At 39.6% G+C, this 22,599-nt stretch overlaps 2 protein-coding genes across 51 annotated transcripts; one reads left to right on the plus strand and one right to left on the minus strand.

Moving 5' to 3' along the window:
• Positions 1 to 5,499: 5,499 nt before the first annotated feature.
• LOC18425496 (uncharacterized) lies at positions 5,500 to 16,714 on the plus strand. Of its 50 annotated transcripts, none has more exons than XR_016057947.1 (13): positions 5,500 to 6,184; positions 6,734 to 6,898; positions 12,035 to 12,219; positions 13,700 to 13,882; positions 14,265 to 14,410; positions 14,530 to 14,602; positions 15,098 to 15,187; positions 15,292 to 15,373; positions 15,492 to 15,550; positions 15,729 to 15,768; positions 15,915 to 15,981; positions 16,091 to 16,154; positions 16,311 to 16,714. XR_016057947.1 is itself a non-coding variant. In XM_088869950.1 (12 exons), the coding sequence occupies exons 4-12, from the start codon at positions 13,763 to 13,765 to the stop codon at positions 16,381 to 16,383; spliced, it is 723 nt and encodes a 240-aa protein (XP_088726076.1). In that variant the 5' UTR covers positions 5,500 to 6,184; positions 6,734 to 6,898; positions 12,035 to 12,219; positions 13,700 to 13,762; the 3' UTR covers positions 16,384 to 16,714. The 50 variants fall into 50 exon arrangements, 7 of the variants coding, with proteins under 7 accessions (XP_088726076.1, XP_088726073.1, XP_088726075.1 ...); XR_016057943.1 differs by having other exon boundaries at positions 16,095 to 16,154; XR_016057946.1 differs by having other exon boundaries at positions 16,099 to 16,154.
• On the minus strand, positions 10,382 to 12,214 carry LOC148781470 (uncharacterized; the record flags this gene model as incomplete). Its single annotated transcript, XM_088869917.1, has 3 exons — positions 10,382 to 10,502; positions 11,384 to 11,522; positions 12,109 to 12,214. Coding segments are annotated over 3 exons (366 nt in total), but the record flags the coding sequence as incomplete, so codon positions are not given.
• Positions 16,715 to 22,599: the final 5,885 nt, after the last annotated feature.

Consider the following 22,599-nt stretch of genomic DNA (forward strand, 5'->3'; position numbering starts at 1 on the left):
GGTGAAGAAAGAATAAGAGGAGTAAGCAAAGGCACTCTGAGGCGAGTCAAAGGTGATCTGCCTCACGGGAGAGATTTAACCAAGAGCACAGCCCCTTCTAAGGAGTTAAACTATATAAGAAGAGAAGAAGAGGAAAAGCAAAAGGGGAAGGCAAGAGAATTGAACAACCTCATTGCGTCACCTTCCCACATTCTAAAATTTGTGTGTGCCATATGTCAAAACGTGCGTCTCGATGAAACGAATCACATTTTAATATTTGGACTCGATTGGGTTCAAGATGAAGAAGTTATGCCACTGGGAAGAAATCCCATTTTTGAAAAACACAGTTTCCATTAATGGAAACTGGTTCATTGAAGCCTCTCATGAATAGTGTAAGGCCAACCCATTTTGGGAAAGTCGGCCTTCAAGGGGTCCGAATGAGCCGAAACTTGATATTCTAAGGTTTTGGGGCTTCTGAGTTCAATTGTGGTTGTCTGACAACCACCTGAGGCCTCAACAGTATAGCTCCAATTATGAGGTATTTTGGGCATGTTAGAGAGCAACATTACAAATGAAATATCATTCTGATCTGCTTTATCTTTGTCGAATCGAGACGAAACTTAGTGAGCATGTATGTGACATCAAATTCTACCTTCTCATGCTTTTTGAGGTCGAGATGGCACCTTTTCTAATTCTTCCAAAATTAAGCTTATTTGGTCAGGGGCTCTCAGAGTCCCTAGGCATTTTTGGTACCTGCGGGTCTAGGTTGCTACTGGTTCCTCCTATATTCATATCGGGGATGCAAGTGTGTCAAAAATTCCCTACAACAAGGTCCGTATGGGAGTGCTTTCTCTCCTCTCCCTTGCCTGGGCCCTCCTCGACCACCGCCTTCCTCCACCTAAGCCCTGGCCCCTACTCGACCACCGCCTTCCTCCGCCCAACCCTCTTCCTCTCTAGCTACTCCCCTGCCCCCCTCCCCCCTTTACCATACCTACTCTCACATCATCCATAATGGTGCTCCCTCGGCCCTTTTGTCGTTCCAATTGGGGGCCCACATTCTTCTTATATTAGGAAGTGTTGGAGGTCCTCTTTGGTGGGTCGATTCACCCTCCCCCCCCCCCACTCCCCCACGACATCGATGGTTAGAGAAATGGAATAAGGAAGTTTGGTTTGTCTCAATCCTTACCTGCCTTGAGAAGTTCTTTTCTCTTTCCCATATGAAGTCAGCCGTAATAGTGCCCTACAGGGACACCATTGTCGGTTCAATAGGGCATCTCTCGCTCTTTCTGCTTGGAGAGAGAACTTGGGAGCAATTTTTTTGCAAACAATTTGGCTCCAGGCAGCCAACATCCCCATGCAAGCATGGCACATTGACACTTTCAAAAAAATTGGGGACTCTTGCTGCGTGTTTAGCTCGATCCATGGCAGTCCTCAGGCACCCTTCTTTTTGGATCAATCCAACTTCTCGTGGAATCGTTGGCCCCTTCCCTCGTCCCACCCTTTATTTGGCTAAAGTTAATGGCCTCTTCTTCCACATTCCCCTGGCATGGGTCCTTCGCCTCTCCCCCATCGTCCCACCACCTTAAAGACCACGATCCTCGTCCGTTTGGATCATGTTCCTCAGTACACCAGGATGGATGGACCAAGGTCTCACATAGAGGGCAGTTAAGAAATCACCATCAGCGTCCAAGTTTTGATCGTGCAGCAAACTTTGCCCCAGGAGTATCACCACCTCTCGAGCTTCCCATCATTATGGCCGATGGGACGACAGGTGGCTCGACGAACCCCATTTCCCTAGGCAATTCATCCCTGGCCTTAGAGCAGGCGGCCCTACCTCCCCATCTAGAACAGTCACGTGGCTCCTTCTCGATCATCCCCCATTGATTCTCTCTTGGATGAATCTCAGCGATCTCTAGATCGCAGTTTCCTATTTTCAGGGGCTGCCACATGGCTCCTTATCCCTTGTCCTTCGTTGCACCCCTCATGGTGAGCATGCGATCGCTGCTTCCCTTCCCATTCCCATGATACCAAGTGTCCGGGTCTCCCTCTGATCTTAGAGAAGTGGGACGCAACTCTCCCTCCCACCTCCATTTCCCTCTTTCCACTTGTTGACCATATTGTTTCCTCAGTTACCTTTTCTCAACCCCTCCTTAACATGGAAGGTGTACATGTGCCCTCTCCTCTCGTGCCCCATTCCCCCCGTTTTCACCCATCCAATCGTGTTCACATGCAGAATGCTCCTTTATCTCGTTCTGCCCAAGCTCTTGTACCCTCTATACCCTTGCTCACTTTCCCCTCTCTCTCTCCACCTTTTCTCTACGCAATCCTAGACTTGCAACCCCTTCCTCCAACACCCCCTCTTTGTATGCTCTCCCCTAACCTCAGTAGTCCACCTCACCATTTTCCTCCTAATTCATCTCCTCCTCTTCTCTCCCCCCATGTCCCAACCTTGTTGCCACCATTGCCTCACCTAATTAAGCTTTGATGTCGAGGCCTACCCAGCCTGTTCACCAGATGCGTTCATGCACAAGCCCTCATTCAAGCCCATCCTTAGCTATCTATTCCACCCTCCCTTTTTTTAAGTGATGCGTAGGAGGTGATTTTAATATCACCCGATGGTCTCATAACAATCTTTTAGACATCTTGTTAGAAGGAGCGGAGTTCAGTTGGTCTAGTCATTCGGCTAATCCAAGCCTCTCAAGTTTAGATAGATTTCTAACCCCTCTCGAGTGAGATCATGAATTCCCTAGCACTCACTCTCTGGTGCTTCCCAAGTCCGCTTCAAATCATAGACCTATTCTGCTGGATACCTTGTCCCTTCTTTGAGGGCCTAAGCCTTTTCGCTTTGAGCTGTCTTGGCTCTAAGAGCTCAGTTTCCCCTCTCCTGTCTGTAACCATTGGGAGTCCTTCTCCCCCCTCGTGAATGGGTGGGCCGGTTTTATCTTGTAGAAAAAGCTTCAAATGCTCAAAGTTTTCCTTAAATCATGGAGTTCACAGCTCCCTGGAAACTTCTGATACCAAAAAGACTCCCTTTTGAGGTCTATTCAAAACTGAGGCTCCATTAAAGAACTTAGACCTCCCTCCACTTCAGCTGGATTCTCGATCCATCCACAAACGTGATTGCCAGATAGCTAACTGTCGAAGAAGGGAGAACTCTATTGCCCACTTCAAGGTTGGGGGCCAAATTGCTGACCATCTAATCTCGTTGAGGCAGCGACTGTCGACTATTTTTCCAAGCTTTTCTCTTCCCCTATTGGTCCTAGGCCAGTAATGGCGGACTTCTCCTTCTCTTCTATTTCTCCCGAATCTGCAGCCTCTTTGGAAAGCCCTTTTTAGGAGGACAAAGTACTCCAAGCCATTAAAGACCTCAATGGAGACCGGGCCTCCGACCCTGACAGCTTCCCCATAGCCCTCTTCAAAGCCTTTTGGGATAACCTTAGGACTGATATCAAGGCTTTCTTTTCTGAATTTCACTCTCGAGCTACTATCCATAAGGTGATGAATGACACTTTCATTGCCAAGATCCCCAAGGCTTGGCGTCCCGCCTTAAACGTGTCCTTGGTCAGGTGATCTTATCATCCCAAGGGACCTTTGTGAAGGAATTTCAGATTCTCGATGGAGCTCTAATAGCACACGAGTGCATCCATTCCCGCTGTAGTGCAAAAATCCCAAACTTGGTAATAAAAAAACTTATGATGATGAAACTTTGTCCATAATACCATTTGGCTCTCTATGGTGGAGATGGATCCAAGGGTGTCTTTCAAAACCCCAATTTTTGGACCTTATTAATGACACATCTAAGGGTTACATTCATGCTTTGAGAGGGCTCTGCCAAGGGGACCCCCTTTCACCTTTCTTATTTGCCATAGTGGCTGAGGTGTTTAGTGCCTCACTATCTCGTGTGTACAGCATGGGACGCATTTAGGGTTTCCAAGTGGGTAGGTCGGATCTCTCTATATTCCACCTCCAATATGTCGATGATACCCTCTTTTTTTGCCATGCATTTTTTTTAAAAGTTAGTTGTTTATTGCTTTTCCTCCAATGCTTCAAGTTGGCTGCAGGCTTTAGGGCGAACCTAGAAAAAACTAAGATGACAAGGATCTGCCTTGACCAAGACATAGTCAAATGCTTCGCTGACTCCTGGGGAAGTGTTGTAGAGCCAATGCCCTCATCCCATCTTAGCCTTCCATCTTGCATTGGCCTTCCTCGAATCCACTTATGGAGCCTGGTTATTGACAAAGTCAAGTGGCACTTGTCTTCATAGAAAGGGAGAGTCCTTTCACCAGGCTGATGAGTGACCCTTATCGAGGCCACAATTTCCAGCATTTCCCTTTTCTTTATGTCCTTTTTCTTTATAGTCGTAGTCGCTAGACTGGAAAAACTCATGAGGTCTCTAAGGCTGCTCATTGAAGGGGCAAGTGAAGAAAGTCAAGCCCCAAGCACGAGAGCTGATGTATGTGGAAGTGTCTATCAATAGAAAATCTACTAAGGCTATGATAGACACCGGGGCTACACACAACTTTGTGGCAGATAGAAAGGCACGCCGGCTGAACCTCAGTGAAGGTAATGGATGGTCTCTAAATAAAACCAAATACTTGCGGGCGTCGTTTAGCCTCCTCTCAAGGGAAGGGAGGCTTGAACTTGCCACACTTCCTCCCTCACTTGCCTCTGACAACGAAGCGAGAATTGAATCAATTACTCGTTTCAGTCAGCTTGCTCTCTAACTAGTCATACTCGAACTGACCTCATAGACACGATGAAACTCGATTCCTTGTTCGCCTCCTCCCCACTTGCTTTACTACTCCCTTGCTAGTTTCTTTTGTCTGACCCTTAACCCTTCCTCTTCGGTGGCAAAAGGCATTATTGGTCCACCTAATGCGAGATCTTGGAACCCAAATTTTAGGAGACTCTTAGTTGACCACAAGCTTCACCAATTTTTTAATCTCTAGGTCTTTCCCGATTCGATATTTTTTCTCCCACATGCAGTCACAAAATTGTCTGATCCCCCTCTCCAACAGGTTCATTCACTGTTGCTTCATTTTACTGAAGCTTATACTCCCCTCCTCCTCCCCTCTCGGCTTTTCCCTCTATAGCCACCAAGGCTTGGTGCTCCTTTTTGCCCTCAAAATCCAGCTTTTTACTTGGATAGCACTCCATCGAAGGGCTTTGACACTCGATCAACTAAGGCAAAGAGGTATCCATTTTCCTAACAAATGCACCATGTGCCTCAAAGCTGAAGAAACCAATCAACATCTATTTCTAAATTGCGAGCTTGACTTGGCCCTTTGGACCGACCTTCTTCTTCTATTCAAGTGGCTATGGGTCATTCCCCAATCGATCCCTCACCTCTTCTCCTTATGCCTTATAACTCCTTGGAAAAATTCAAGAATTCTTCTATGGATAGCATCTATCTCAGCCACTCTTTGGACCACTTGAATTGAGAGGAATAATTGGATCTTTAGTGAGGAGGGAGCCTCTACCTCAGCTCTTATTGAAAAAGGAGGTCACTTGTCACATTCTGGGCGCTAAACCTCCCAAGCTTCTCCATCTTCTCCTTTTCGGATCTTCACCAAAATTTGGCAAGCGTTGCTGCACCTAAGTACCCACAGGATTCCTCAAGCTTCTTTATGAAGGACACCGGAACCCGGGGCCATCTGATGGCTGCTCTCTAGGCAACCAGGGCCCCTCAGGCATTAGACGTCTGTTTAGGAATTCTGAAGCCCCAATCCTCCTTTCTTATGCCCTACCTATCGGAGTCAAGGACTCGACATTCGCTGAGGCCAAGTCTGTAGTCAAAGGACTCAGAAGATTTAACCATCATTGGAGCAAAAAGGTGTAGGTAGCAGGTATTCCAGCAACACTATTGCTTGAGCTTCTGACAATGCCCTCTGCCCTTGGTGACTAGATAGCATTTTTGTCGAAATTGGCCACATTTGCAGCAGTATCCAAGTCTCTTGGAGACAGACTCATAGGAATTGTAACGCTGAGACAGATGCACTAGCAAGTGAAGGAGCAAATCTCAACTATCCCAAGGGGAATTTGAACCCCCCTTAGCTCTCACCTCATTTTTGGATCCATTGCAAAGATTCTCGGACCCTCAATGGTTCCTGTATAGGGCACCATGTTTTGGGGATTGCCTAATTTTTGTTTGTAATTCTCTATACAATAAATACAAAAGTCAACTTCCTCATGGAATAAAAAGAAGGTTGGTTGACTAATGGAAAACATGTTGATTTATTGCATTTGGGTTTTATGCCTAGAGGACTCATTAGAAGGTTCATAACTTTTTAATACTAGATCTTTCTATTTGGTTTCTGTTCACCTTGAATTTGGTCTAATTTGGTTAGATGTTCATATTTCTGCATCTTTTTGGCAGTTTTAAATTTCTTGTGTGTTTGTTTGGTGTGTGGGGGGGCGGGGAGGGTGTGTGTGTAAGAGAGAGAGAGAGAGATTCATAGATGATAAGAATTGCATCTCAAGACGTTGATATTTTTGTTGACTTGGGATTTGATTTCTGCCCATAATATGATGGCAAACTGCTGATAGAACATTTATGAGTATGAAACTTTGGGATTAGTCATTATTTTGAATAGGGACCACAAAAGTATAAATAGCCATTGAATATGGAAAATGAGACTTTATGTACTGTTTGTTTGCCTTTTGCTAGCTGCATTATAGATATTTGTTGTTTGTTTTTTTAAACAAGGTGGTTTCTCAGTTATCGCTATTATTAAATCAATTTAATTTTTTGTAGGTGGTAGAGCTGGGATTTACCCTATTAGCACTTGCTCATCTTTGACACAATGCCATGCTGGATGAAAAGAACAGTAAGTTATGCCAGCAGTGGAGGTCTGGCTGTTCAAGCATTTCAAGCATATTTTCAGCTTTGCTACAGGAGGCTTGGTTGCTTGCTGTACAGGTACTATTTAATATTGTTATTCTATTTTGTTGATCCCCTTAGGCTGGAGGAATATCTAAATAACTGATTAAAGCTCAGTTCGTGAAATTGGGGAATTCTCTGTGTATTGTAGTCTCTGGTGGTATTTGCCATTATAAGTAATCTTGTAACCATTTGTCACCCTTTCCTCTTGTTCTTTTCATCCTACTATGTATGTAATTATAGCACCTATTCATTATACATTCTCTCATATCCCAGTAGTAGGACCAAAATATATTTTTTTGCTAAAATATAATGATCAAAATACCCTTTGAAACTTTCAGAGGTATTTTGGTTTCTTTATTTTATCAGAAATATTTTTTTAATATTTTTTGATAGCGCGAGTTTAATAGAGGATTGGAAGTTCAAAATTTGGTGTCAAAATAGTTTATAGAAAAAAACTTAAAAATAAAATAGTATAGAGACGTGAGGTATGTAAGGTTAGATAAGGGGAAGTATATAAGTTATATGTTGTAGGGGAAGCATAGAAAGCTTGCCCCTAACATAAACCTATGTTCATATGACGCATGTATGGCATTAGTAGTTATTTGGTAGGTAGCATGTAAATGTAAGAGATGTAAGAGAGAGAGAGAGAGAGAAAGGGAGAGAGTGTGTGTATATTACAATCTGATTGTTTGCTTTGCCCTTGAAACGATTCTTTGTGGGTAAATAGGTTGAGTTAGACCTGACTCGACGAGGTCTAAGGGTCGACTTGGACCTGGGTCCTGGTCAACAAGAGTAGGATTATCAACTTTTTGTGAATCCAAAATGGAAGACCACACCCTAACTACCACTGGGATTATGTCTTGTTCTAGTGAGTCTTGCTCTCCATTTCCTCTTCTTCTGGCAAATGTATAGAGGACTTTTCTAAATTCCAACCAAATCACTTCGCTTCATCTCTCCCTCTCACCCATTAATTCCTTCCAAATCACCGCGTTTCTCTCCCCCCCCCCCCCCCCCCCCCTTATCTCTCTCTCTCTCTCTCTCTCTCTCTCTCTCTGAGCACAACTCCTCAAAAGTGAAAAAAGGAAGAAGCTCACTCCCTCCTACATGGGCACCGCTTTTGAGCCTTTCCATGCAAGCCTGGAGACCCGACAATGCTTTCTCATCCATAGGAAGAACATTTGTTGGCATCATCATAACTTCCACATTACCACCCCCACCCCCACCCGCGCCATAGATGCTTTATACCTCCGGGACAGCAAATGTAGAAATGCGGTCCCCACCGCATGAAACAATTTTCTTTTAGATATCATAAAAAATAAATTTTCTTTCAAATAAGTCCAAATTTTAAACTCTTTTCTTGGCACTCAAGCAGTCAATCTCTCTAAAGCTCTCCGTTTCTCTCTGTTGGATTTTTGTGGCCATTAAAGGCCTTATAAGTGCATATAAATGAAACAAAGAACTCTAGTGGGAGTACGGTCATGAAGGACCAAGATAATATGGTCATGCTAGACCATGATAAGAAAATGCTATTTGCCGATACTCAGACTTGGCTTGACGTGCTAGGCTAGTCGAGTTAGAAAACCCTATTACCTAGGCATGGAACAAAATTGATGAGGGTTTATGGAATATCTCGTGATGAGGTTGGAGTTGCCCAAGAGAGTGAGCCAATGGACTGTGACCCTTGTGTGAGATGGTCTTTAGAGACGAGGGCCAAAACCTCATCACTGATCCATCACATAGCATGTCCAACAATTCAAAAGTGAGAGGGAAGCCCAATCTAAAAGCACAACAAATTACATAGTTCTCGATCTCCCAAATGGGGAGGGATCGTATCATGATCCCTTTACTTGCAAATGCATATTTCTCATCATGGTCCACTTTGGGAATGGGAAGCTGCTTCCTCAATTCAGAGAATGCGTTCATCAGCCTTTTTGATGAGACATCACGACTGGACATCGTGGAGGCATCATCAACTTCAACAACCAAAGAGTTGTTTGTGAGTTCATGAGGCTTCATCACATTGTGCTGCTGCTTCAAATGGACAGGGGATATAAGTGCAAGCTTTGGTGAGGAGAGATTTATGGCAACAGGAGGAGGAGAGATATATGGCAACAGGAGGAGGAGTCGTTGACATTGGCATGCTCGAAGGTGTCCTTCCAGCTGCTGTATTTCTCTCCATCTGCATTGCATTCCATTGCAATCATAACAATACAAGTAGTTCATAAGCCAACACTTTGTTTGTTATAATAGGCATTACACAAAAACAAATTATTTAGGTGGGTACCAACCAACCTGTGCTAATCCATATCTTATATATGTCCGGAATGCCTCACTCGCATTCTGTAGCTATGAAAATATATCAACCTGAAAGACCCAATGTTAAATGTCAATATTCAATAATATCCCTGCCTCCTTGCACACTGAAATTGTCCCCAAACCTCAGTTCTAGTGGAGCAACACCTTGTTTGCACGACAGAGAGCAAGGAGGTATCAATTCTTAAGGTTTGTCCTGTGCAATTTAAACTACCCTTGAGCCCCCTTCCCCCACTCCCGCATGCATAGAGAAGAAACAAAGTTCCATTTCAGAAGACAAAAGCCCTCATTGGAGACATACATTTGTTCTTCTTTTTGTTCCTCGTGAATCAGTCACTAAGGCCATGATGCAAGTACGGGTACAACTGTGTGATCCCGTAAAGCTCATACAAGCCAATGGTGCATGTCTGCTTGTCACTGATTTTCTTGAAAACCGCAGCAAGCTCTTGTTGTACTCATGTAAAGAACAAAAAGATGCTGGGTAAGGAAGATCGGAGACAAATGACTTTATTTCCAGTATAAGTTCCAAAGTTGAGATGGCACCTTCAATTGTGCATCTGTCGAATGTGTAGCAGGTGATGGCCCATTGTAAACAGAGTCACCCCACTGTGTTTGGCCAATAGGCCCTGATGGTGTCAGCATTCTAGCAGCTGCAAGAGTCTGTACAAAGAAAAGAAAATCGGCTTAAAGATCCTGAATTCACATCATAATGTTATAGCCTAAGAGGCAAGATATGGATGGTGGCGCCAATAAAGTTTATTAATAGATACAAAATCTTTACCTGGAGATTAAGGTTGATGTGTGCCAGTATAATTGGCTGAGGTTCCAAGTCTATAGGAACCATGGAGAGGTGACCCGTTATTGCAGTTCCGCGAAGCTTAACAAGCTCATGTACAACAGTTTTAACCATGCGCACTTATGATATCGCAGTGCTACCCAAAAATAACTAACCACTTTGCTAAGCCAAATCTGTGTGTGCGTGTGAGAGAGAGAGAGGACACCCTTGCATGGGAAGCTAAAAGGTGGATATAATTTGAATAAAAAATACCTTCCATGGATATATCTGGCACTTTCATCTTCCAAATGAAAATTTAATTGTTAACTAACTATAAATGCAACTGAAGTTAAATAAACATTTAAGGAAGGTCCGAATGTGTAGACTGTTTAGTAGGCATTGCAACAAGTAAGTGATTCTCAAGCAATATGTTATAAGGGGCATATTTTAGTCCACATAAGCCTCCCAATATCCATGATATCTTTACACATGAACCCTAACTTTGCTCTCTCTCTACAGGTTTCATAATTGTCACAATCTTTCAACTCCTTGCTGTCCGCCATCATCACTGCCAAAATAAACAAAGAACAGGAGAAAAGATATATAAATCATTATCAAGAATAATGTAAACACCAACATTCTAAATAAATGATGGGCTACAAGACTTGGATGCATCCAAGGTTCTGGGCTCGTGTAGACACTAAGAATGTGACACACATGTCTAACACTATAGAAACTAAGATACTTTAATCGCTTAAAATCCCACCTCCCCACCCCTCTAATATATCTATGAATATGTTGTATCTAGAAGGGGCTAAGTTGCATTTCTGACATGTATATTGGTGTATGGCACTGACACTCATACCCATATCCTTGTAACACAGGTGATGGAGCTTTCTTATTTCTTAAAACAAATGAAAGAGCACCTTGATATTTTTCAAGAAACAGAAATATTTGTTGAGGGAAAGTAATTTATTTGGAAGAAAGCATAGACCTATATTGGGCATCTTACAAATGGTTTTGTGAAGATCTCATTGCTTAAAATAAGAACTATAGCTGCTTCATGAAACAGAGAGAAGCAACACTCTTGTAGTGATGTTCTTCAGAATCCACAGTTAACATGTTAGGCAAGTGCCATTACTTGAATTATGCAAAACAAGATAGAAAATCTAGGAGTGTAGCAGTGCTAGTATTAGGTATTCTACTCTAACAGGAAATTGTGATTGTTGTATTTCAAAAACCATGCAACAACTAGTTTTCAAATCAGGAACTATGCTCTCACAGGATATTTAGCTGTTTCAAACCCATCCTAAGAAAGCAGGCCACCTAGTCATTTTCTAAAACTACAAGTGGCAACCAAGAGTTTTTCAATAATATAAAGCAGCAAATTAGAAATTTAAACTCATTTTCACGAAGAAAGAGTAATAAATTACCATGTTTTTACAAGTAAGCTCTGATCAATTGCTTCTGAGAACTCAAATTGGTGGTCTGCATCTACTGCCCAGCTGGTGAACCATGTAATTGCATGGAAATCTTCTTTGGATATCCCCATATTGTATAGAAATCCTACATCTATGTTAGAACAATGAAGAAAGTAACACTTTGAAGAAGCTTCTTCCAAAAACTGGCCATGATTTTATTTGATGGTCACTAATTTTCTCTGAAAGCAAATGGGTACAGCTAGCAGTTGGACGAATATTGACTCCCAAAATTCATATCCTTTTTCTTATATATTCCAGCCAATTGCCCAAAAGAACAGGGTTCCTAAATGAACTATCTTCACAAAATAATGCAAGAAATAAATGAATCTATTAAAAAAATATAAAAAAAAAGAAGGAAAAACCAGCCATGAAATGAAGCAATTCATTCCTACAGGGAACTTAAAATTCTGGATCGTTTCACATGAACTATGAACTATGCATATTTCACATTTTCTGTGAACTGTGCACAATAAATTATGTATAATTTAATAGTGCTCTAAATGAACATTCAGATATTTCCATATTACATGTCCATGCATGTGTTTGTGTGAGCAATGATCCTATGATTTCATAGATTGCTAATTCTCTATGTATCTTTCACAGGATATATACAACAGATACAAGAACCAGGTTGTAAAGGATCAAAGGTATTTGTATACTAACGAATAGGGGATTACTCATGTAAGATTTCCATTGGCAAAGATGATGACAACATGTTACAAAGGAAACACCTCTCAGGTTGCAATTGCCTCGTGGTCCATTATGTTGCTGAGTGGCAGCACCTTAAGGTAAAGTCTGCTAGCACAATTTAAATATGAAATAAAAAATGCAGTGAATTACCAAAGCTAGTAATGCTGACAAAGTTATCTTCACATGCATTCCCTAGTTAATTATTGGGTGACAAACTGAATTTACCAACCTGTGGCAGGACCACATAAATGTTTCCCAATTGCCTAAGAAACACCCCTAAAAGTCTACACGTTATTCAAGTCCAAATCATCAACTGCAATAGTTAAGTTATACATTAGATGCGCAAGGGGGATGTAAACTGACAGTATTCAATAAATACATCTATACATGTAATGCTAAATATTGTCTGCTTGTCATGTTAAATGTGGCAGAAAACCAAATGAGCTCCCATTGAAAATAGCCTTCATTAGTTTAATAGTGATTATGTATGGAACTCAAGGCCCTTGCAAGGTCCCCTGAGTGTCTTCCCAACATCCAACATGGGGGAATACACTTCACTGACATATACAAATGTATCATGTACAAAACAAAACTAGGAATCAATTGGGCTAGTAGGATTTTTATTTTCGCCTGGAGACTAAACTAGTGTTTGAATATTTTTGAGCCCACTAAATCTCTTGAGGTGTCTTCCCAACACGCATGGCATGAAGCCAATGCTAACGGGGATAGCCTCACCAAAGAGGGGGCTTTGCAAACAAATCTTGTAACCTTGGTCTAGTGGGCAGTCCCTTTTTGTTTTTTTTTTGTACAATTTTGTCTCTGTTCTTTATTAATTAACTGTATAAGAGTTCTGGTTTTACACTTGTTATAAGTAATCCAAAAGAGTAAATAAAGAAAAAAAGAAGTCTTTGCTTTCCTTGTGGAACTTGCATAATAGCTACAGTTGACTTTATCATTTGACTGTTGTTCATGAAAATGGGAATGGATTTTGAAATAGTATTAATTTCTGGAAGTATATCTTAGGTTTTGTAAAGAAATGTTGAGTTTACTTCTGGGAATAATCGAGGGAAAAAGGAAAGCAAAGCAAAGCCCTCTAACATAGTTTGGAAGTAAAAAGATGCATTTTATCTGTTAGCAAAATGACTAGAACTCCTTGAATATTTTGAGGCCCTCATTTCTATTAGGCAAGCATTAAAATAATTAGTTTGTGTATTTTCTTTATCGGTGGATGGAGGCTGCAATGATTATCTATATGGCCAGTAATTTCCAAGATGCTTTTTTTTTTTTCTCTAAACAGCTTTTCCTAGATATATTTGACACTCAAGTTATCCTTGATTCCGTTATAGGTATCTATACTTTGTTAGCTGTCCAACTTCATATACCTCCTTATGAAGAGTATTTTCGTTCACTACATTTTGATATACCACAACATTTGTGTTGTTTTCTTATCTTTCAAATTATCTTTATTTGCAAATGATATTCTTCATGAGCATTGTATGCTAGAAACATGCCATGTTCATATTTTGCCTCTTTCTTTTCTGCAACCTTAATCAAAGTCCTTTTATGGTGTATCTGCAGTGTCCTATTCAGTACCCATTCTTGGCTTTTTTCAGGGGAGAGAAAAGGCAAAAGGATAAATGAATGAAGAATTGTTTAGAGATGTACAAGTTGGAGAGTACTACATGCACTAGTACAGTGAAAGCATCCGCCAAAATAGGAAGGATAAACAAAATCACCAACGCCGCACTTGCTTTTCCTGTGGTTTATGTCTTCTCTTTTTTTTTCCTTGTAATTGTAGATGTGATATTTTATGTTATTAAGCATTGTTAAACTGGTAGAGTTGCATATTCTTTTCTTTTTTATTTTGTTAAAAACAATTGTGGATGTCGTGGTGAAGACTCTCTCTCTCTCTCTCTCTCTCTCTCTCTCTCTCTCTCTCTCTCTCTCTCTCTCTCTCTTTCTCTCTCTCTCTCATGATTCAGGCCTCTGGGCATTTGGCCATCTGCTATGGTACTCAATTTGAAAGTCTTTAATATTGTGAAATACACATATAATATGTATATGGTATGAAAACTTTTCTATTTTCTTTTCATTAATGGACGTTCATGTCCTAAAAAATCTGATCTCATGTCGTAATGTGTAGACATGTGAAATGGATTGCTTGGGCAATGTAGCTGAAATGCATGATATAGTTTTTCAATTGGATTTCCTGCCCCGAATACTCCTATTCCACCTGGTGCTAGCTTTGGTTATCATCCTAGAGGTTGGGGCAAGCCTCCTATTGATGAAGTAAGCTTCCTATGATTCTTGCATCCAAGTTGTAGTGTTTATAATATTTTGTATGGATTCTTCTTCTGTGCGATTGTTTATTCTTTTGTGACTGCTTCTGTGAAATTTTTATTATGTAGTTCGGACGCCCACTATATGGTGACGTATGGTGACGTTTTTGGTGTCCAACAACAAGAACGACCTAATTATGAGGTATGGAGATATGCATTTGGAAAAGCCTTCTATGTAACCCCACCCACATATATAATATATGTGACCCCTGATCTCAGCCATCAGATATGAGTAGGTGGCTTTCTATTTTATTTAGGTTCTCCCTAGTTTATGATGGGATGCTCAAAATTTCATCCAAAAATATTTTGTATAAAAAAATGAAAAGTAAAGCAGCGTTTGGCATGTCATTGTGGCATGAACAATCGTAGCCATCAATTTTGAATCAAACAGCTAAGAAGTGGGGTCACGTATAACCTCTATGTTGTTTGGGTCACACATAAAGCTTTTCCTATCCATTTTCATTGGTTTGTTGAATTAATAGAATAAATCCTTTATGTTATTATAATAAACTTCATGCGTGGGAAATTATATCTTCCTTTGTTGGAAAATGACTTTCCATGTTACTATGGTTTTCTTAGTTTTCTTAATGATGGCGATATCATTGTTGTCTCATTATGCATTTTCCTTTGATTGCAGGAGGAACTTGTTGATATCAGTAAGCATTGGGATGACTTGGAGGAAGAGGAGGAAGAAGAGGAGGAACATATCGAAGAAGAGGAATTGGAGGCCAGTATTCAATTATTGCCAGCCCCTCTCTCTCTCTCTCTCTCTCTCTCTCTCTCTCTCTCTTACTGCTGATTAATAAATTGAGTTTTTTAAGTTCCCTGCAGTACACCAACTGCTGTGAAGGTACCTAGTGTCATTGATCTTCGAAGGCAATGAAAGAAAGAGCCAGGGAAGCCTCTTTACCAAGTAATTGCATCGAAAGATTTTTGGCACCATCTTCCAATGAGCTACATTATTAGTTATCTTTTGATTATCATTTTATTCTTGTGGAGTCCAACACTCTATTTCTCTTGTTCCAAATAAGGTACTCGAAGAGAAGGAAGAAAGGATTGCACCAGGAACCTTACTCGGAACAACGCACATGTACGTCTACACCTTAACTAGCTGCTTATCTGACTATCCTTTTCATGAATTTTAGGACTTCTTTTGTGCATTTTCTTATTTCTCATTGTGTGAGTTTTTTTTTTTTTTCCTTTTTGAGAGAGAGGTTTATCGTAGGGAAACTCTTGATTAGCATTTGAGAACTTTTTTCCTTGGACAGGTATATGCTTGGGGCAATGGATAAACCTGGTGCTAAAAGGGTAAACAGATTTATTCTTCTGTATGTTAGCGTTGCTCTGCAAGCACTTAATGATTTGTTGGCTAGTTTTATATATGAAATTCTTTCAACCTCTTTTCAAGTATTCTCTTCATTTTGTCATACTGATTCCAGATGATCCTTACCCAGGTTGAGCTACTATTAGGACAAAATGAATTAAAGGCTTTGGATGATGTTACTTTCGCAGCAAAGTAAGGTATTTTTTTTTATAATGGGAGTCCAGATTCTTGATGTGTTGTTTGATGCATGCATACAAAGTTTTATACGTAGTTATTCATTATTGGGTGACATGGTTCATTTATGAGGAAGCAAGGGAAGAAAAGAAGCAATGAAATCAACGCGAAGAACTTCAGTGACATGGTGGCAAAGGTTTGTTCTGGGTGCAATCTAGAGTGGGCTGGAATTTTTGTCATGTTGTTCTATGGGTTTTCACTTTTCTTTTCTTTTTTTTAAATTTTTGTTAGTGTTGTTCTATGGGTTTTCACTTTTCTTTTCTTTTTTTAAATTTTTTTGAACTCTGTGCAGGCTAAGAAAAAGAGGAAGCGCAAGATGTGGGAAAAAGGAAAGGAAGGCAAAGAAGAAGGATTTCAAGTTTTAGACCCAAAGCTATACATCAAATTCGCATAGCATGAATGCTCCCCCTCCCCCATTGGATATATTTTGTTTGGTGAATATATTGTGAACTATGAAATTCGAAGGATCTGACACATTGAAAGTTCTTATTGACATGTAAAATATGAAGTTCTTTGGTCGATCATGGGCCATCTTGGTTCGATTAATGAATGGACAGGGCAGCTAGTTGTACTATTGAGGTAGGAGTGATATTTAAAGGGAATTTGATTAGTGAATCCATTCCGATATCGTCAATGAATCTTAACTGTGCCTGAACTTGGTCGAAAGTTAGAAGTGGTTTTATTTTTTTTAGGAAAGTCATGACCTATAAAGCATGAATTTCTCAAGGTTGGCCTGTGTGATGTTCTTGTTTTTATATTTTGTTTTTCTTTTGTGTCAACGAGCCACAAACACGATCTAAAGGAGCATTATTATCAGCATAACCAATGTCCATTGTTGGCATGAAATAATTGGGTGCGTACCATAGTTAGCGAGCCAAGGAATAATAAAATATCGGCATATCAAAATTTTGGTAATAAATTGGTTTTATTTTAAAAGGTCGGAGGAAAAAATTAGTCAAAAAATAGGGATCTTGGGATTTGGTTAAAAAAATGTAGTGAAAAATTAGATATGCAAAGATGATAGTTGGTAAGTCTCCCATGATCGAATTTTTTGGTTTTTTGTAACCCATAATAGATTTTTTTGTAATCCATGATCGAAATGTTTGTTTTCTTTTCTTGTAATCCATGTTGGTTTTTTTGGTTTTTTTTTTTTTTTTGTAACCCATGATAGAATTTTTTGTAATCCATGATCGAATGTTTTGTAATACATGATCGAAATGTTTGTTTTTTTTTTTGTAATCCATGATCGAAATGTTTGTTTTTTTTTTTGTAATCCATGATTGAATTTTTTGTTTTTTGCTTTTTTTGTAACCCATGATAGAGTTTTTTGTAATCCATGATTGAATTTTTTGTAATCCATGATCGAACTGTTTTTTTCTTTTTTTGTAATCCACGATTGAATTTTTTGTTTTTTTTTGTTTTTTTTTTTTTGTAATCCATGATCGAATTTTATGTAATCCATGATCGAATTTTATGTAATCCATGATCGAATTTTATGTAATCCATGATTGAATTTTTTGAAAATTTGTGATTTTTTTTTTTTAATCCATGATCGAATTTTTTTTTGTAATCCATGATAGAATTTTTTGAAAATTTGTGATTTCTTTTTTAATCCATGATCGATTTTTTTGAAAATTTGTTTTTTTTTTTTTTTTAATCCATATTATTCAAAGAGAAAATGAGAGAGATGATGATTCTGAGGCCCCCCTGTCCCAGCCATATTATTCACATATCGAGTCCAAACAGCAACAGTGTAGGGATGAACACGAAATACTGTAAATTAAATGCTGAATGGCGGTTCATGCAGGGAAAGAACATATCAATATTCGCATATTCATTCAAAAACATGAAAATTCTTAATGGAGTACCCTCATTTTTTATTGAATTCCTAAAAAACAATACTTATAATGAATTTTAATAATTTTTTCGAATTTTTTTTAAGCTTTATTCTGATCGATTCACCCGATTTCCGATCTGGATCGCCAATTCGCCGATTCGGATCGATTTTTTGGAAGCCCGATCCAGGTCACCGATCCGTTTTTTAAACCATTGGTATCAATATAAATTTGTATTTTATCTTTTCTAAAAAAAACTTATTCCCTGTAACTTTATTAAAACTTATTCCCTGTAACTTTATTTATTTATTAATTTAATATTATTGAAATTTGGTGTAAAGATAAGTAAAGTAACAAAGAGTAAATTAAAAACCTTGTTTTAACAAAAAATACTTTTGTCATTTTGTACATATTTAAATAAATTTTTTATTTTTAACAACTTTTATATTAATAATTTTTTCACAATTTTCTCGATTTTCTCGAACACGACTCGGCTTTTATCCGCGCTAAAATGAGCTCGGCGCGACATGAATTTGTCTCGATTCGGCTCGGCTAATATCAGCTTAGCTTGGCTAATGTCAGCTCCGCTCGTTTAACATTGGCTCGGCTTGGCTCAGTCCAATGAGAAACTCTATTCTATTTTAATTAAGTTTTGCTATTTTAGCTGAGCTGAGCCGATTTAAGCTGAGCCAAGCCATTATAAGCCGAGCCAAGCTTATTTAAGCAGAGCCGAACTTTTATGAGGGCAAACCTAATATCCACGAAAACAGGCTCTGGTTTTCTGGGTTTTCAAATTGAGAGGAAGAATTGGAGAAGGGAGCGATGCCAAGCCTCCGTCGACTGCGAATCTTCATTTTCTTTCGGAAAGTGTGCCCGAGTTTCTTGCTACCCTAGTTTTTACCCCATTCCATTATCACCCAAGACCCCTTTGCCATCCTTCACTCGTTGCCCCAATTCACGGCTCTGGTTTTGCTCGGGTACTCATATGTTGGTAAACGTCTAGCAAAATGCAGCGCAAACAGCTTCCCCAAGCTTCAAATTCTACACCGAAGATGGAGCATTGGGGTCAGTTTTCGTCTCCTTGCTTTCCCTATGAACGAAGATGAACTGCAGTTGCAGTTAATATTTAATGTTTGGACTGAATTGATAGTTTGCATGCTTCAATATTATAATGCAATAACCATGGTATTGTTGGACCAAACCATGTGAATTATGAACGTTCGTTGTCATTGGATGTGTAGGATTATGTGCGTGCTCATGAGTGTTCCATGCTGATAGACGTCAATATTGTGTTAGAAGGCTTATCATCTTGAAATAGGGGTCCTTCAGAAGAAGATGAAACGTAAAACTAGGTGATGAATGAAACTTTTCTCAATAATGCATATTTACCTTGGGAAATATTATTTTCTATAAGTCTTTTGTGGCATGCAATGAGAAACAGAGCATCAACATATGAACTTATGCAAATATCGGGCTCACTGGTTCCATGTGCATATGTTATTTGCTGATATGGGAGATGAAACCTTTATTCTTCCTTGTTGCTTATCCAAATCAGACCTCATAAGGGTGATATCTATCAATTTTAGAGTAGTATTTGTTTAAGTCTCTAGGACTGACAGTATCTCTGTTAATTTTCAGTGGTTGTACCTTTTAAAATTCACCAGCCTCTGCCATTTATTGATCTTTCTTTTAATAGAGATACGAGACTATAATGAATGTTTCTCCATGGAGAAAAAAGGACTATGAACTATGGCTTCATAGAGCTATGAGCTATCCTTGGATGCGTCTGGTTCCGAGTTAGCCAATTCATTTGCCACTGTATTTATCTTCTGAAAAATGTATTTAACAAGCTATTGAGAACTGGTCTTAGTTCTGCTAGTCAATGTTTTAAAAAACGTTCCGCCGGGCGCCTACGCGGCTTGGACCAAAAATCTGCCCACCTAGACCCAGGCAACCCTACACGGGCGGATGTACCTGAGCGAGCGCCCAGGAGCTAGGCGGGCTAGAAATTTTTTGTTTTTTTTTAAATTACGAGGCGCCCAAGGTTCTGGGCGCCGGGCGCTAGGCAGGCCGCCTAGGGCCCGCCTAGCGATTTTTTAAACCTTGCAGCTAGTTCTTTAGAAACTACTTATGGCTTTCCAAATTTTCTAGATCACAGTGATAGTATCGAACTTTATAAAACTGATGGCTCATCTGCAGTTAACCCCATCTTACCACTGTTTTTGTTGGGTTTTGTGTGTGTGTGTCTGTGTGTGCGTACGTGTGTAGCGAGAGAGTGGATCTTGGTAAGGGCAATTGTTGAGAACAGGGGGGAGAGAGAGAGAGAGAGAGAGAGAGAGGTACTCTATGAAGTAAAATGGGAGAGAATTTTTGTATAACAATGTTTTCATAGGAGTTTGTCCAAAAAAAATGCTATCTTTAGAGAGAGAATCTTGGTAGTAGCATAGATAAACTTGTGAGATGAGAGGTTCTTCTTTTGGAGTGAGGTTTAGGACAAGGGAGATAGAATCAATGTCTAAGAGATAGAATATAGAAGAGAGTAGGTGAGACTTAGCTTGAAGCCGAGTTCTATAGGACTTCAATTATATTTAGAGATAAGAGAGAGAGCGAGAGAGAGAGAGAGAGAGAGAGAGAGGGGGAGAGGGAGAGGGAGAGGGAGAGGGAGAGGGAGAGGGAGAGGGAGGAAAGAGACAAATTGAAAGGACAAGCCCTTGGGATGTAAAATGGAGAGATTTAGAGAAAGGGAGAAGTGATGGGTGCAATACGTTTGCTGGTTAGGAACTAAAGTCGGGTGCGGTACGTTAGAAATTTTAGTTTACATTGGTCATCTTTTGGGAGATTTAATTTGAATCAAAGTTATCCGTTGGATTTTATACATATCGAATTTAGTTGTCTTGAATTGATGGTATGAGGATAGAGGTGTACACGCATTTCCAAGTTAATTAGTATCTAAGAAAAATATATTATCTACTTATTTTTTATCAAAACTCCCCTAATTGTAACATTCGTCAAACTCCAAAAGGCCTTGCAACAGACAAATGCACAAATTAAATAGGCTTAGTACATAGTACTTGTTTTTAAAATTGACTTAGATTTATTGCTTTTTCATTTTTCCTAGTTGATGATCAGTTGTTCTTTCTTTTGTTTGTGACTAAGTAGATGATTTTCATGCATTTCAACTGGCTTGGATTCATCGCCTTTTCATTTTTCCTAGTTGAGGATAAATTCTTCTTTCTTTTGTTTGTGACTAAGTAGATGATTTTCAATCATTTTAATTTCATTTCTACCAGTGCTTACAATAAAATTCGCCCGTCTTGGGCATAAATGCACGGCATTTGATATTTATCACATTGGCTTGATTTAGAGGGTTCTGCTATGAACTTTAATTATATGGGGGATACTATTTTTAGAAGGACAAGTTACATTGTATCTCAATTTAATGAAAGGGTGGCCCATGATTATCATCTTTTTTTGGGTTATCTATGGTATTTATTATTTCGCATGAGAATTTGGTTTAATGAATGGGGACTTGCAAAATGGGAACTAGGTTTCAAGAATGCTGATTTAATTGTATGGGGAATAGGTTATAAGTGTAGGTTGGTCATTGTATTATTTTGTTAGAGGTATTTTGGTCAATATCAAGGGTCCACAAGTGGGTTTAAATGTACTGTACAGGCGCAGTTATTGATGTTATTTTGATTTATAGAATTGAAAAACATTCCCTCCTACTTTGGCGTACTAGAGAAGGCCCCTACTTTGTGTAGTGGTGCAGCCTACTTCGAGTAGTGACACGGTTAGGACTGGAAGGGCCCTTGTTCCTTTCCCTTTCTTGATGGTGATCTAAGATGTTTCCATCTTGTTGATCAACCGGCATGATCGACAGGTTGTTGTTGAATCGGTCTCGGATCTCTCCTTTATGGGTGTTGGTTTTGCACCGTTGTGCGTTAAATTTGGGGCTTTGCAATCGGTCGACGAGCAAATAAACTGTTGTGAGAACAACTCAAGGACATGGTCGTTGTATGTTTGACGGCGTTATTGTGATATGCTCGATTCATCCACTTAAACATGCTAGAACTGCCTAATTTCAGCAATTTACACATTGAAATTGCCTCAATTCAGCGGCAAGTTGCGAAGTACAGTGATAATTTGATGAGATAAGGGTTTCTCTATGGTCTGTCTATTAAGACCAAAAAAATAATTATGCTCGCAAAACGAGATTACCTCTCCTCAGGTTATGAGGTGAATTATAACTGCAATTAGATACAGATCCGCCTTTGTCATGAACGACCAAACATCATTCAGAGCGGGTTGGCTTCACCTCATCCACCAGATCCTCAAATCTCCTTTGATTTGACCTTTTTTACATCTGTCGTACACCACTTGCTCAATTCTCATCAGATCATTTTATTCCCTCACATATAACTTTGTCACCACCACATCCATGAACTTGACCTCTTTAACCGCCATCAAGCAAACTTGCTGCAAATGCTCATGCGCTTTGGGAACGGGCCTGCTCTAATACCAGATGGTATGGTGGAAAGAAAAAAGAGAAATAGAAAAATCAAGGATCGAATTGATTGAATAATAGGAAGCTTACAATCCAAGCTTCTAGCTCTCTGGTGAAACCAGGATTTTGAACAAAATGATATCTAAGTCTGAAAGCAAAACCCTGAATACGACCACTATTTATAATAAAAGATCTTACCTAAATTCCAAGTAATCCTAATTCTAATTGAAAAAAAAGAA

The sequence above is a fragment of the Amborella trichopoda genome, chromosome 6 (genome assembly GCF_054954075.1).
Source record: "Amborella trichopoda isolate Santa Cruz 75 chromosome 6, AtrichopodaSantaCruz75HAP2 v2.0, whole genome shotgun sequence".
NCBI classification, from domain to species: domain Eukaryota; kingdom Viridiplantae; phylum Streptophyta; class Magnoliopsida; order Amborellales; family Amborellaceae; genus Amborella; species Amborella trichopoda.